The 15,729-nt window shown below is 42.6% G+C and overlaps 1 protein-coding gene across 4 annotated transcripts in view; it reads left to right on the top strand.

Annotated features, from left to right (window-relative positions):
- Positions 1-13,861, top strand: part of TBXAS1 (thromboxane A synthase 1) — a 247,856-nt gene extending 233,995 nt beyond the window's left edge. For 3 of the 4 annotated variants that reach the window (XM_075503014.1, XM_075503006.1, XM_075503029.1), the window contains 4 exons: positions 3,788-3,876; positions 6,334-6,471; positions 9,324-9,486; positions 10,120-13,861. In XM_075503014.1, coding sequence (XP_075359129.1) covers positions 3,788-3,876; positions 6,334-6,471; positions 9,324-9,486; positions 10,120-10,194 — 465 coding nt within the window. In that variant the 3' untranslated portion in view covers positions 10,195-13,861. The remainder of the gene's footprint in view (positions 1-3,787; positions 3,877-6,333; positions 6,472-9,323; positions 9,487-10,119) is intronic. The other variant, XM_075503023.1, reaches the window with a different exon arrangement.
- The last annotated feature ends 1,868 nt before the right edge of the window (positions 13,862-15,729 follow it).

The raw sequence follows: 15,729 nt of genomic DNA, 5'->3' as shown, positions 1-15,729 counted from the left end.
AGAGGAGGATCTGTGCCTCAGTCGGCAGCTACTTTGGGGAAAAGTTAGTATCTTGTCTCAGACTGTCGCTGGAGATGGGTTCATGCTGGACGTTGTATGGAAGCAACTGAGGTGCAGGCATATGTTCCCTTCTGCTGACTTGGCTGTGGTGATGCTAACCACAGCCAGCAAAGAGGAGCGAGCAACTGGGAACAGGAACATCTCAAACTGCAGCAGAAAGATTGGCGAGACCTCTCCTGTCAGCACTTGGATTCCCTTGGTGTTCACTGAGGAATTAAAAGTTAACTGAGGGTGGTGGCAAAAAATAGGTTTGCCTGCCTAGAAAACGCTAAAGCCAATACTGAAAAGCAGAGGTGGATCTGAAGGCAGACATCTCTCTTGGAATTTATATGGGGATTAAAACACGTATCATCCTTGTAGCACATAGGCAATTTTATAATCACTGCTGCTATTTCATTTCAGGGTACTCTGTGGGGTGAAGAATTAATTTCCCACCTTTTTCTAAGGAATAGAGGCCTGGGATTTGCTGTTAGTCATAAAGGAGAGTTTGTGGCCAAACTAGATGCTTTCTGGACCTCTGAACTGATTGAACAGTCTGGGATGGGTCAGGGTGTACCACCACACCTCCAGAAATCAAACCGGGGAAACATGCACGCAGAGAAATGCCACAAGATGTTACATGGCCATTTCACTTCCACGTCAACAGGAGAAGACACTACAAGGCTGTGCAAGGCATAAGACAAACTGCTGTGCAAAGCAGTGGCTGCAAAATTAAAATATAGGATGTTTTATTACATGCAATGTGGTGCCTCCTTTCCCCCCCACACCTCTACTTGTTACAGAAAGGAATCTGTTTCTTAATGAAAAAACACCCAATCCTGAGTAAGAGGCATTGTAGACATATTTTTTGCAAGGGGTTAAAGCAGCATCTTTGCACAACACCACCCCCCACCCCAGCAAACCTGCCAGCAGTTGAAAGATATAAATAGGGACATTTAGGGAGAAAAGCATAGTTAAGTTACTTTGAAATGTGCTTGGCTAAAGGAATATTTTGAAGAGAGGGAGTGGAAAAACAAACGGAAAATATTTTCTTTGAAAGGGAAAAAAAAGCAGCAAACTGTCCTTCCTAAATAGAGATACTTGGCTGGTGTGTACTTTACGCAGCCCTGGGTCAGACCTTGCAAACAACTACTAAATTAGGTCCAGCTACTTTGATGCTGAAAGCATGGAAGTGCCAATAATTAAGTTGCATCAGCTGTAGGAAATGACTGATGTGTCTGCCACGCTCATGATAGCGGAGTTCACCGTGCTGCCATTTGACCGACCCCTTTTTCTTTATGTAAGCAAAAGGAATTTTCTTCTAAGGTAAATCAGCTAGTTTTGCACCTTTGTTTTGTTTTCTGAACTGCTAATCCCCTGAAGGTATAGAATCTATTTGAAAGAGCAAATCAAAGCTCCCATAATTTAGTGTTATATTATTTGTTGATGTATGGTTTGATTTAGTGGCTACTTATTATATCAGGTTACCATATAATTATCTTAATTATTGACTCCAGAAGTAAGTAGAGGGATTATGAGAGAGACAGGAAGGCCCAGTGGAAAGAGCATGGCTCAGAGAATCAAACACATCACGGTGTGCTCTTGGCTCCACCACTCATTTATTCTGAGCCTGAACTCTTCCCTCAGCCAGCCCGGCCATGAAGTCACGAGGGATTGCAGGGACAGGACTCAGATACTGATCCAGTATTCAGAGAGATGCAGGAGAGCGGTATAAAAAGGACAGAGGAAAGTTCTGAAAGAGAGATGTAAAATTAGCAGGAAACAAAATTAATACAGGCCACAGCATGCATTCGCATCAAAGCGTGGAGCACCTACATGGTCATGGAGAAGGGTAGTTTTGCCACGAAGGCCTGAAATTTGAGTCTGATCACAGTTCATTTCCAGCCTCTGCTACTGATTTCCCATGCAAAATCAGGTAGTCCTTGGATCCTTTTCTGCTAAACGAGGATGATAAAAAAAAGCCTCCTCCTGTCTTTGGTTTTAGCTATTCAAATTATTGGAGCACAGCTCCTTGCACAGCCTTCAGCCATGGTTCTCGTGACATTGCTGCCATTTGTGGCTTTTAGTCTCCTAGTCCTCTGTCTGATAACCATCGACCAAAGCCAAAGGTTTGAGTTAGTAGGCACCACTGCAGTATAAAAGCAACACTGAAAGGCTGTCAGTGCAGTCTGTGCTTCCTGTATTGATAATATTTGACATATACTGACAAAATACTTCATCTATTGACGAGCTGAGTTGCATCTTTTTCCCTAAGAGAGGAGCAGGCACACTGGTTCTGCTCAGCCTGTGCAAATTACTTTCTCTGGTTTTGCTTTTCTTTCCTGAGCCAAAAAATGGGGATAATAGAATGTATCTATTTCCTTCCTAGAAAAGATCAGTTAATGTGAAATGGTGCATGGTGGCTTAGTACTGAATAAGTGGGATACCCTAATCCAGCAAGGTATCCTCATTCTATTGTACGCCTTTTCTGCATACCATCTGGAGTTGTTCTCTGCTTAGTATTTTCAGTATGTACCATATGTTTTTGCATGAAAATTCAATAAAATATGCATTATACATGAAAAGTGCTGTAGTAAATAAAGGAAGGATGGAATCCAGTCCCCTTTGTGAGCGGCAGGGGCCCCAAATCTTCATAAAAGGTTTAGTCTAGTCTGACGTCTGTGCTTTTCTCCAATTTACTCTGTGTCAGTCTTTAGGAGATGCTCTAATTTAAAACAAAACTCTGCTTTCCTGACGAGGTTATTAGATGTACTTTGGCTGCCCTCTGCTGAGAGCACTGAATAAGACAGGGAAAATGTCCTTTTTCCAAGGAAGGTAACAGTGGGAGAAATTCTCTGTTCATCCATGCACTGAGTCCTGTCACTGCTGCTGGTGGTCGTCCGCGGTTTGGTGTCTCTCGCTGTCAGAGGGCAAAGTCTTCTGAGCTACAGCCCTGTTTGGATTTTAGTGCCCACCACTCGTTGTCAAGGGCCAGGTGGTTTTGTAGCCTTATGAAAATGTGGGCTCGGGCATTGCCCGCCGGGCAAAATTAAGGAACATTACACAAGAGGTGGCCATGGGAGGAAACAGGCTTCTCTCCCCAGGCCTGGGACTATTGCAATCCTGCCAGCTGAGATTTGAGCTGTACCTCAGCCCCCCTCTACTCGGCAGAGCCATCGCTACTGCGTGCCGTTCCTTATCGGGGTGCCGGTTTCTTCCAGTGCCGCCTCCCCCCCCCCCCCCCCGCAAGCATCACAGCACTAGCACTTTGCTTTATTTCTATAACTGGGAAAGGGCAAAGGGTTTGCTCCAACATCAACAAGAATAACTGAAGGACTTGCTGTTTCTTGTGAACAAAGTGCCCCTGGTCTGCCATGCCCTCGTCTTTGGGAAGAAACAAGGGTCTTGTGCAGATTTTAGTGCATGTATAAAACAATAACTCTGTTGTAGCTATTAATGCTCTCTGTAATGCCCTGTTTTTAATACTTCCTAGCAAGTTGATTTATTATTATATCTTCAGCTGGGCTGCGCACCAAAGCATTTTGATGATGAAAGGAATGTTATACACACATTTAATTACTGCCCACATTTTTGTATAATTTTATCATTTACTGTTTTAGATGAGACATCGAGTTCTTCTACAGGAAAAATGCCCAGTAAAAAATAGATTATTTAAAAGCTAATCTGAGATGAGTTTGGCACTTAAATGTGAGAAAATGTAATTGTTCCTTTCTTCCTGCCTTTTCAGATGGTCCCTGATTACCAAAATGTACAAGAACTCCCTTATCTGGACATGGTGATTGCAGAGACATTGCGGATGTACCCACCTGCATTCAGGTATCTTTTTTTTTTTTTCCCCTTTCTGATTCCACACGGTAGATCCTTAGCTCTATAAAATGGAAATCTGCTGTTGGAAGACCAATGTGCCCTTGGTCCCTGTGCCAACATCAATACTGCTTGTGCATTTGAAATATATAATGTGGCCTATTGAAGGAAAACTGGCTAATACTGGTATTTCTAAAGAAGTTTTATACAACAGATTGGCCAAGATTGCTTCCTCACCGTTCTTCACATCCCCCAAGGTTACAGGATGGAGCCATTTTGCAGCAGGACTGGCCTTAGAAAGCCAGACGATGCTGGTTCTGTATGCCTCAGGCTTCAGGGATACAGAGCAAAGACCTGCCCTAGCCTGCTGGTCATTAAGGCCCTGATCTGTGAAAGGGTTGCACGTTCAGAAAGCTGTATTTTACGTGTCTGTTTAACTTGGACCCCTACCATTTTGCACTTAGTACTGTGTTATACTAATATAGCTAAGCTAATGGCTACATCCATTAAATTTTGAAAGTTTTTTGAAAGTTTGTGTGACAGAAAATTAGTCTGTCACACAAGACTAATTTTACTAAGTTATATTGATGAACTGAAAACAAGGGGCAAAGAAATTAGAAAACTGTTTGACTGTCAGATTTCCAAGTTATCACAAGCATAAATGCCAATGTTAAGAACGGAACTTTTCAAAGTGGCCAGCCAGTTGTACTGCTTCTCGTGAAGCTGGGGGAAAAATTCAGATGACTGGAAAGGAGCCAAAGCTGAACTTGCTATGAGAGCCTTTGAAAAATTTACCCCACAATTGCAAGCACCTTAAAATAAAAAAGCTCAAAATCATATTCTCTTTTATATGTTCACAAAGATCAGAAGTCAAGGTTTTTCCATGGACATCTGCAAGATTGTTCAGAGACTAAATGTCAAAGGTACTTGCTCCTGGATGAGATGACTGGGCTTTACTATGTTATACATGGTATACAAGTGGAAATTGTTTTGCCAGTTAAAGCATCAGGGGTCTCTGATTTTCAGCTGAAACACTGGGAAACATTCAATGTTTGTCAGATGGGAAACAGAAAGAGAATGGAGCAAAGTTGTTCTGAAGTTTCGGTTGGCGTTGTCGGTGGTGTTTATTGATCTGGCTTTTACTCTGATGGATGTGGAATGGATAGGACAGCCCAGTGCCTCGGAAAGATGCTAATTGCCTATGACAAGGATAATGCTGAGTTAGAGGAAAATTCAGTAGCAGCCAAGCTTGTTATAAAATGAGTTGGTTTTTTTTTAAAAATGAACTTACTAGCCAGAGAACTTTCTTCCCCAGAACTCATGTTTCCGCTGTCACCAAATTCATGTAAAATGAGAAGGATGGCTTGTCAATGTGTTTTTTAGCATGCCAGTGTTTTGTTCCAGGTTTGGAGCCTCTGTTATTTATTTATCTATGAGAAAGGGAGAGATGGGTGACAGCAAGGAAAGAATGTGTTCCTGTAATGATACCAGACTGACAGCCCTGAAACTGAAATCTTTGTTCAACTTTTTAGGCGGAGCGCGGGAGCAGCCAAGGGAGCTCCTGCACGGTGTCTTGTCCCTGTGCTCCCAGCTGGTGCCGGGGAGTAGCTCCCAGGCTGAGATAGCAGGGCACCCGCCTGGGTCTGGGCTGGTTTGGGGTCTGTAGCGACCACCCAAGCGCCAAAAGATCTAGATCAGGATCTGCCACCGCACATGCACGCCCACACACCATTTTTCACAAGGTTTACAGACCCAAGCTTGGCTTTGGGAGGCGGCTTTTCTCAGTCTTCTTGTCACGATGAGGTTCCTAAGGACAGTCCTACTCTGTCACCTGTCACCACAGGGTGGGAGGAAACTAGAGAGTTTTGTTGCTAACGTCATGCCTATCTTTGATGAGTGTATGTGAAATGCAGTTTTTCCAAGGCTTGTGAATTGGTTGTATTTTTGTAGCAGCAGCAGAACACTTAGCCCTAATATTAAAACCTTTTGCTAAGTTTCAGGTGCTGTCCCAACGTGGGGGAGCTTCTCAAATAAACAAACTCAAAACTACATTAGATACAATTTTTTCCTGAAAGCAAACCAGCATACTCTTTCTGCCTGTTATTAGAGATGACTGACACACACATTTCATCTGCAGTTTTCATAAAAAATGAGTCTAAAACCAACGTTAGCAGCAAAACTGCAGTTTAATAGTTAAAGTTTTGGAAAACCGTAAGCAACCAGAAATGCTTTACTGTGAAAAGGGCAAAAGTTAGCCAGCTGGGTTGGAGCTGTGTGCTTCTAGGTGGAGATGATTGCAACCTGAGAAGACATTAGCATCAGCAACGGTTGCTGTATTTATCTTCTGGGAAAGTGTTGCTCCCGAAATTGCGGGGTCAGTCCAGCTGAAGAGATTGACTTTTATGGTTCCCTCCTGCTGTGTTTTTACCTTTATTAATCATCTGGGATACATGATACTTACTGTTGCAGGTTCACTCGGGAAGCAGCTAAAGACTGTGTAGTGCTGGGGCAGCGTATTCCAGCTGGAGCTGTCATTGAAACCGCAGTTGGACATCTCCACCACAACCCTGAGTTCTGGCCAGAGCCCGAGAAGTTCATTCCTGAGAGGTACGTAAAGTAGAGCTTTCCATTCTTAGGTTGAGTCCTTATTTGGGCCTGTTTAGATCAAAGGCCTGCCTTAAATGCTGTTTCATGTGTTAGGCTGGGCACAGGACTCCAGCCTGTTCAGTGGAGACACCAGATCCTGCTGCTCCTTCACAGCCACAGTCACCCGCTATTCACCCGAAGCAGTATTTCCACCAAGAGGAGCACAGTTTAATTTAGATCATAAAATATGTTATTTCTACCAAATTAGACAAATATGCTATTTCTACCAAATTAGGCGCATCCCACAGAAGGTGCAAGGTCTGGTCAAAGTTGAAATGTGGTGCAGGTTTTCAGACCTGTTTCCAAATCAGATGGTGTAAATAGTGTCACCGCTGGATGCAGAAATTCTGCAGTGAGGTAGCGTATTCACTGGCATGGAGCTACCCAGGAAACCCATCCAGCTCCTGGCTGGTTTAGAGCAGCCTTTTCACCTGAGATGCTGTAACAGTGTGGGTACACTGTGAGTGGGGAACCTGTCCCATCTCCCACTGGGAATTTGCTCTCTGTCCATAAGTTAGGATCCTGGGTTCTTAGCTCTGCTTGGCAAGACATATTTTCACATGGAGCATTTATTCTCTTCAACTGGGGGAGGCACTGTCAAGTTGTGTTTATGTACCCTGCCCTATCTTACAGATGCTGAGTTGAGCTTACGGGGAGAGTTTCAGCTGATGCAGTGCTATCTGGAAGCACAATTTTGTTTTGTGGGCAGCTATATTTTAAGTTGTGCTGTGGGCAGCTGCATTTTAAGCTACCACTACGTTGAAAAGTCTGCTAAGAAAAAAAGTGCATGCTCCATAAACAACCTGGTGTGATGCAGGCAGCCCAGAACCATCTTTCTCAGCAGGACAACACGTGTATGGTGTAGGTGGGTTTGCCCAATGCTCCTTCTGGAGCAAATCTAGGCATATGCTCTATCAGGCAACTTAGGCCATGAAGAGCAATGTCAGGGTTAGAGAGGCCCAGAGCTCTTGTTGGGGAGGAATCTTAGCAATAAATGAAAGTCGGGGAAGGGGGGGTAGCAATGCTTCTCTAGAAATGCTGTCTTAAGTGTTTATTCACCACCTTAACAGTAGTATGAAAGCACATTACGGGGTAAAATGGATAGTGGGGGCTGCAGTCCCTTTGACTCATACAGTGCTGGTTGTAATGTATCTGAGATGAATTCCCTTTTGAAATTTCCCTGAGGAATGAAGCATAATTACTAACACTCTCCCCAGCTTGTATCAGTTGGTAATGTTAGTGAGAATTATAAAATAAGAGCTTAACAAAAAATAAATTAATTCAGCTGCAGCCTTTTTTCCCCCTAATATTTCGTTTTGAAATCTGCCTCAGGAATAATACAAGGGAGACTTTAAATTTACCAGAACAATATATGGGGGTGAGCAAGGCAAGAATTGCATTAACCTGTTTGCATGGGATATGCAACAGTGCTCAGGACATGAGTTAATGGTCCTTCAATCTCAAATTATGGGGTTCTATAGTACTTTCTGCAGTAGTATCCCAATTTTATTTAGGATATCTAAGCATGGGGATGGTGTTAGTGGAAATAATACACAATATTATTTTTTTACAAACCTCAAAAGGAGAGGGATTGTATATAATAGCCTGTATTACCTCTCATCTCTTTCTACCCTGCATGAGTTCTCTGGGCCTTAGCAATCTGAAGTTCTTGCAAACTGTATCAAACAGATGAGAGATTTTCAGGGATGACGCTATACATGAAGGACAGAACTTTTATCCACATACAGAACTGGAAAAGCAGTTCTGTACTACCAGAACAGCTCCAAATACCTTATGACATGGGAGGACTATGTAGATTTCCAGCGTAATGTCACCGCTGTAAAGGTTTGCTTATTTTAAGGAACCACTCTGATCAGTGACTCAGCACAGGCCAGGATGAGCCTCACCTTGTTGATTATGCATTGGCCCTCATAACTTGTACTGACTCATACTCTGTACTCTTGTCTGTACATACTCTGTCCAGTATACATCCATCTTTGCAGTTGTTGGCGAAGAGATTTTACTTTTTTCCCTTTGGTCTGCTGTTCAAATAGGAATTTTTTTCCTTCCTTGTGAGAAAAAAAAAAAAAAGCCTCATTTGTAATGGGTTGATCGAGTATTTTAAAGCTAGCTAGTTGATGCAGATCTGCATAAAGACTGCCACATTAATCAGTCTTTCCAATTGGGCTGAGGTACTTCAGCTCTAAGAACAGAGATGTCTGCAGTTTCAATGTTTCCCAACTGGAACCTGGTCTCTTTGAGCCAAGAGCAGAAAGAAAGGCTGTACTAAATTGTAATAGCTGTCTTCCATGGCCTGTCCAATCCCATGAGATTTCATGTCCCCTTGCAAGCTTCAAAGAGAAATTCCCGTTGATCTGCTTCTGTTTTGCACAGCAGGGAAGCGCTGTTGCTAATTCTAGTTAGTTCACATTGCAGCCCATTAGTTTCCTCTTAGCTGTAATCTCTCCCTCATACATGCAAAGGTCTACACAGCTAGCATGTCTGCACCTGAAGTTACCATTCTTCTGAGCATGGTCATTGAATGAAGGCAATTCATTAAAGATAGATTGGAAGCAATACTAACGTCTGTCTGTCCTCTCCTGGAATCACCAGCTGACAAAGGCTGATGGCCGTAAGTCAATTATCTGTTTACTTAAGGGCATCAGCCCCATCAGGACATAATCTGTCAATAGTCCCATTGACCTGTTCATTAAGACTAACTGAAATAACCACCTTTTGAGATGTAAATGAAAAACATGCAATCAGGAGCAAAAAGCATTTCATGAACCAGTCTCCATCTCTGCACCTTCTAGGTTTACAGAGGAGGCCAAGAAGGAACGACATCCCTTTGCATACCTGCCCTTTGGGGCAGGACCCCGTGGCTGCATTGGCATGAAGATGGGTTTGCTGGAGACAAAAATTACTCTGCTGAGGATTTTGCAGAAGTTTCAGTTTAAGGCCTGCCCAGAGACTGAGGTTTGTACATGCAGAGGCTTGAAGGCCACACTTGTCAGCTTCAGTGAGTTGGCAGTGAGTGTGTCCTAGACAGGACGGCTTACTCTGTGACTTTCTCTTCATTTGAGAAAATTGCTAGAGCCACTTCCATAACAAGGAGCAATAAGAGGCCTGGACTGCATGTTTTAATCAAAAATGTGATTTAACCTTTATGATTTTTCCAACAAAACAAACAGTTACACACCCCTGCCTTAGTGGAGAGCAGTTGCAGGAACACCGCAGTCAAAATGTCTTGATTTATACAGGGTGAGAATGGGTGTACGTCTTTCATGGGATCTCAACATTTTAGTATATGCCTATTGCTATATATATATTGCACCTGGCACTTACTCAGCAGCTCTAGAGTTTACAGAGTTAATTTCTCTCTGTTCAGATCTACAATATACCTGGGCAACCACTGCTTCAGCCTCTGGCTATAAATTCTATTTAATATTATACTACCACAGCTGACTGTAAAACAAGTACTTTACAGCTTCCATAGTAATCCTGGTATGAATTGGCCCCCCAGCAAAAATGTCTGTCTGTATGTGGGGGTGTTTTACACACATAAACAAATACATACAACTGTACATAAGATGCTCTTTTTTCTTTCAGATTCCTTTGCAGCTGAAATCAAAAGCCACACTTGGACCAAAAAATGGAGTCTACATTATGCTAGAGTCTCGGTAAAAGAAGATACACATCCTGAAACCTCCTGGGATGGCAGCCCTTCTTCAGTGACTCACTGGGTATAATTATTTTTCAAAACCCCAAAGACAGGTAGGAGCCTAAGTCCCACTGATGGTCAGTAGGTGCTGCCTCACTGCCCTCCTGTGGGAGATCCTCCAGTCATTTCTTAAAAAGAGATGTTGGCTCCACAGTCATTTGGTGGTTTTCAATTTGCTGTGAATAGTGTCTGTAAAGAAGCATCCCACTGTCACTTGCTTTTCTACATTACACTTCCTTTCACTCATCTTTGAGAATATTTTTTTCATGCTCGAGTTCGATGAATGGAGCAGGTGTTAAGTGTACACTAGATTTACAGTAGATTTTAATTACAATTCATATCTCACACATCCTTCTCATGCGCTCTAAGTCCCCACTCTGGAAAAAGCCCAAGAGGCACCACAGTTGTAGCAGAAGACCTGGGATCCAGTACTTTTTATCCTGATTTTATCCTGAACTCTGCTAAAAATCAAAGCGGAGTCTCCTGCACAATGCTTAATCTCTCCTGTGTCTGTAAAGTGGAAGGAGTTGCACCTTCTTCATGCTTTTGAAGTGATCTGAAATTCGCTTAGATTAACAATTTGCACTTGGCACGTTGCATCAACATGATTGAAGAGGAGTGAAGAATTCCCCCGTTTACCAGTTAAGTTCCAGTAGCTGAGACCAAAGAAAGGAGGTGGCAGCTGTTTGCTGGTTATTGAACTGCTGTTGGAAAGGTGGAGAAAAGAAGATACAAATTTCATGAAAGCAAGAAGACTGGAGGAAATTTAAGGGTATTCAGAAGGTGTTGGTACATCTGCTTCACTGCTTTGAGGCTTTTCCTTTCCAAGCATTGCAGTTGGCACCATCATTGTCTAGCTCATTGACTGAAGGAAATTAAGAGCGCTGCATGCACTAAAGCCAATGGCAAGGGAGTGGGATCCAGGATCATCAGTCCCAGCAGCTCTCTTGATTCCTTATGTGACCCTGGAGCAGGTCATGTCCCAAGTCCCAAGTGCCAACGTGTCCCATGTCACTCCACGCAGGAAGGAACTTGTCTGACTGCCAGCTGCAGCAGCACCATGGGTCCGTTCAAGCTGTATGGCTGTGCACAGGCGTCTCACAGCCAAAGCAGCAGCACGCTTTCACGCTTCGCGTTCCCTCCATGCTCTTTCCTACTCCTCTACAAAGCCCTTCAATCACCACACAGCTAGTGGAGCATCACACAGCAGTGATCGATTGACCGGAAAAAAAAAAACCACATTTCCTTCAGTGAGCACCACAAACTGGTTGCCTGTACAACAAAACCATGGCAGGAGACGGTCTCAGTCTCAGGGTCCTTTGTTCTTCTTTTTTAAAAAAATTTATTATAAATAGCAAAAATTCTTATGGCACCATAATAATAAGGAAACACCTTTCGATTCTTTGCAGGCGTTGACTTTCTGCTTGCTGACATACTCTGCTCGAGGTTTCCTTAGGTACAGTATCTCTCTTGGTGGTATGCACAGAGACGTGTCATGGCAGCAGTAGGAAGTGACTGACTGCTCAGCTTCACTGCAAGGCTTGCTGGAAGGAGCCATCTGCTCACTGATCCCTAGCTGTAGTTTCTCTCCAGCAAGCACCTTTTGCTGCCTTCTTCCCACATACTGCCTTAACACTGATCAAATTACTGTTTCTTGCTCCTGGAAGATTTTGTCTTTGTCTTTCATGGGTTTGGGTTTTTTTTAAACCAAACTGTACAGGTAGTAGTGGTGAAGTACTGACCTGGCAGTCTTGGAATTGTTTCTGTTTCCATAGAGCATCTCTGGCATGCTAATAAAGTGCCTTGTTACAGAAACACTGATTATATGAATTACTGATGGAGTGATTGTTATTTATTTGAAAAGCAATATACTGTATATACCCTAATTTCTACACATTATCCATCATTTTTCCCTCATGAAAGTAGTGTGCTGGCAGTTGATTTACTGTACAGCTTATACATACAACTGGCAAAAAGTTGGATGGGCCTTGCCTAAAAATATCCACCTACCTGAATGAGCAGGAAGCTCATTCCAGTCTGAAGTTAGCTGTCAAAGGCTTGTTTGTCCCTTCAAAATTATTTTACTGTTTTTCTTCTGTACATGACTTAGCAGGTCATTGTGTGCTTCGTTTTTGAACAAATACTCCAAGCCTAAATCAAGCTTATGTCTTTCTTCAATACGCTTTTGTATCGACTGTTCTACAGCTTATCTGACTGCTGTTTGTATCCTCAATATTTGTCTGAGAGAGTGCCACTAGCATGTAGAGTAGCTGAACAACTCATATTTCTGTGCCTGAACAGAGCACTATCATCTTGAATACCATGTTGACTCCACTGGAAAAAGCCAGTACTGCAATGGCTGCAGCTGTGCATCACGTTTTACAGCTTGGAAACTGCACCAAGTCTTTCCCAGCCACTTCTAAGTTAAACATGGACAGTATATATGCAAGTAAACTCATTTGAGTCTGAGCTAACTTTTTTTCAACTGTCCTGCAAAGTTTTCTGGTTAGGAAGTATTATCTATTTTCACCTGTCGGTTTGTAGTGGTATGGAATAGAGGAATTATTTTTGCAGCCATGGGCCAAGCCAGATTTCTGGAAGTGCATCGTCCCTTATTCTACATGCAGGCCTAGCGAGACAGCTCGAGAAGTAAGATGGAGAAAAGGCTGCCAACTTTCCGGTATTATAGGAAGAGCCGCAAGCCATTTCTTCCATTTAAACAAGAGCTGCTGATCCAGTCACCAGACACTGCACGGTCTTCCATTTTAACAGGATACTTCATGATGCTGGCCCTCTCCCCAGCTGTGTGAGCTCAGCAACATACCTAAAGAAAGAGCCGTGTTGAGGGACTGGCGCTGCTCTAGTCCCCTGGAAGCACAAGTTTGCAAAAAACGAGACGTGAGACTGACAGCAGCTCTGCAAACCAGAAACTGGTAATACCCTGTTCATCACAGTGTGTTTGTGCACCCATATAACATGGTCCCAAACCGATCCTGAGCAGAGCTGGCTTTAGTATTCATTAAAAGAACCTACCAGAAAAAGAAGTTATATTTATAGTTGCAACATCAAAACATAACTTTATATCCTTAAGTTATGGCGGCTGTTAGCATTTGTGGTACAGCATGCTTCAATCAACAGCAGTTGATTCTAGGGAGGACAAGGAAGCTGATTTAAAATAATTTCTCTCCTCAGAAACAGTAAGTGTGTTGTCTTGCATCGCTGAGCTGTGGGTTTGTTTAAAATCGGGCATGTCTGTTTTACAAAAGGGTCTTAGTCATTCTCTGACAGCTGATACGAAGCAAAGGCTGCTTGGTAAAGGAAAGCTTCTATTAAAAACATCTTCTGGGACTTTGCAATGATTACAGAAAGCTGTCAGTATAAAGTGGTGTTTTTAATGAGCGTGCTGAGATAGAAAACCTTTACAGTTCTGTACTTTATAAATAGTATTCCTGGAAAAACGGAGCTGGGTGTTAAAAATTATTATGCTTGATGGATTGTAAATTTGAACTATCTATTCTTACTTGGCATTAAACTGCAGAATTTCCTCTCTGTGTGTGATACTTTCCGAAATGACCACCTTCTCATTTCCCTTTGTTAAATGATGTTTCCATCTTGGACACAGCTTCACCTAATATCACTCCTCTGTGCATTTACTATAGTAAATATGCTAAAAGAATTTAAAGCTGATTTACAAACGGTTTCTTTCATTGCTTGGTTCGCACTGGCCTCACTCTCTTAACTGTGAAAAGTCTGATGAGTCTCTAAGATGTTTGCTCCCTGCACTGCTGGGTGCTATGGCTACTTTCAAGGAGGGAGCAGGATTCCCTCAATTGCTAGGATTTTTGCAAGTAGAGATGACGCTGTGACCAGGCCTGAAACAAGAAGTGCAAGGGAGCTATTCAGGCCCGTGAAGCCTATCCCCTGGTAAAACAGGTAAGCACCACTAACCCTGGCCATATAAAACAGCCATCCTCCTGGGTTTTGTGCTGGAAGAGGTATTCCAAGTAAAGCAGCATTTCTACAACTCCCACTTGCCCTTTGGCTCAAAGGCAGCTCTGAGCAATGGTTTCAAGTCTTCTCCAAGCCAAGCACTACTGAGCACACTACCATAGCTGCTATGTGCCATCCACCCAAGTTCCTCTTATCCACCACCCCTGCTCGGCCAGGCCGCAGGTATCCCAGCTGGGTAGCGTACTGCCGCTCCTTTGCTGCCACCGCTTATAGACGGGATTTTTACACCCACATCTTATAAAATCTAGGCAGAGTATCGTGACAAACCTGATTACAGGTAAAATGATTTAAATGGTGCGGTGGGTTGACCTTGGCTGGCTGCCAGACCCCTACCCAGCCCAGTGGGTCGGGTTGATAAACTACTGTGCTCCATACTGCTCTACTGGCATAGCGAAGTTGTTTGGCTTCTGCTGGCTTGCCATCTGTCTTGCCAGGATGGACCCGTTATCAAAAAAGGAAAGAAGTTTCACAGCTTATCTTTCTCCTCACATGGTGTAGGAGTGAAAGATTATTACACTGTTCCTGCTCAGTTTCTTGTCTTAAGTAGCCAAGAGATACTGTCCTCACTCAGAAAAGAGGTTCAATACCAATTTTTGTCTAAAGTTTAGATTTGATGCAAACAACTCTTTAATCTGTTAATTTCCAAATACAATCCAAACAGCTGTAGAGGGGCTCCACTACTTAACAGCAGCATCTTTAAGAAAGTTTCCGAAAGTTTAAGAAAGTAGTGAAACACGGTGCTTTTAGTACTGAGAGACAGAAAACCATTACAAGGAATTTAGTGGTTTGAATATCTGTTTATTTGCTACACATAAGAAAGTTACCACTGCAGTTTCAAAGGTGGAAAACATGGTAACTTTTCTTTTTTGTGTGTTAATGGAGAAATAACAGATGACAAAGTAATACAACCAGCCATTTTATTCCAGTTATTTTACTTACACACAAACACGCACACATACATACCCATCCCCTCCAAGAATTAAGTTAAAGGTTTTAAAAATATTACTAGCTATCAAAAATCTTATTAAAAAATATCTCAACTTTTTGCATGAAAACATGTTTGTTTCAATTTTCTGACCAAAGATTAACATGACTTTAGCTATTCCGGTTCCTAGCTGAAATGCTGGTTATGTTCAGAGGAAGAAAGGCATACTACCAGTATTCTCATTTGCCATGAACGTGTAGATGTAACATGTCTTTCGTTTTGGCAGAAAAATCTTATTTTGCACAGGTATGAAAGCTTTCATACATAATGTTATCCTCGTCAATGAATGTAGTATTTGCTGACAAGCTCATTCGCTGACATGAGATTTATGTATGTTCTATTACAAATCTTTCAAAAGAAAGGATAACAGTCAACTTGCTTTTCCACATCCTGCATTTTACTGTGTTTAAACACAAAGAGGAGTATTTTCCTTTAGATATCATGCTGCTAGTTTTACAATTCATATAAGAAGGAGTTCTGCACAGCCTCACTCCAGCTAATC

The sequence above is a fragment of the Mycteria americana genome, chromosome 1 (genome assembly GCF_035582795.1).
Source record: "Mycteria americana isolate JAX WOST 10 ecotype Jacksonville Zoo and Gardens chromosome 1, USCA_MyAme_1.0, whole genome shotgun sequence".
NCBI lineage: Eukaryota > Metazoa > Chordata > Aves > Ciconiiformes > Ciconiidae > Mycteria > Mycteria americana.
This window is presented reverse-complemented; position numbering and strand designations above follow the sequence as displayed.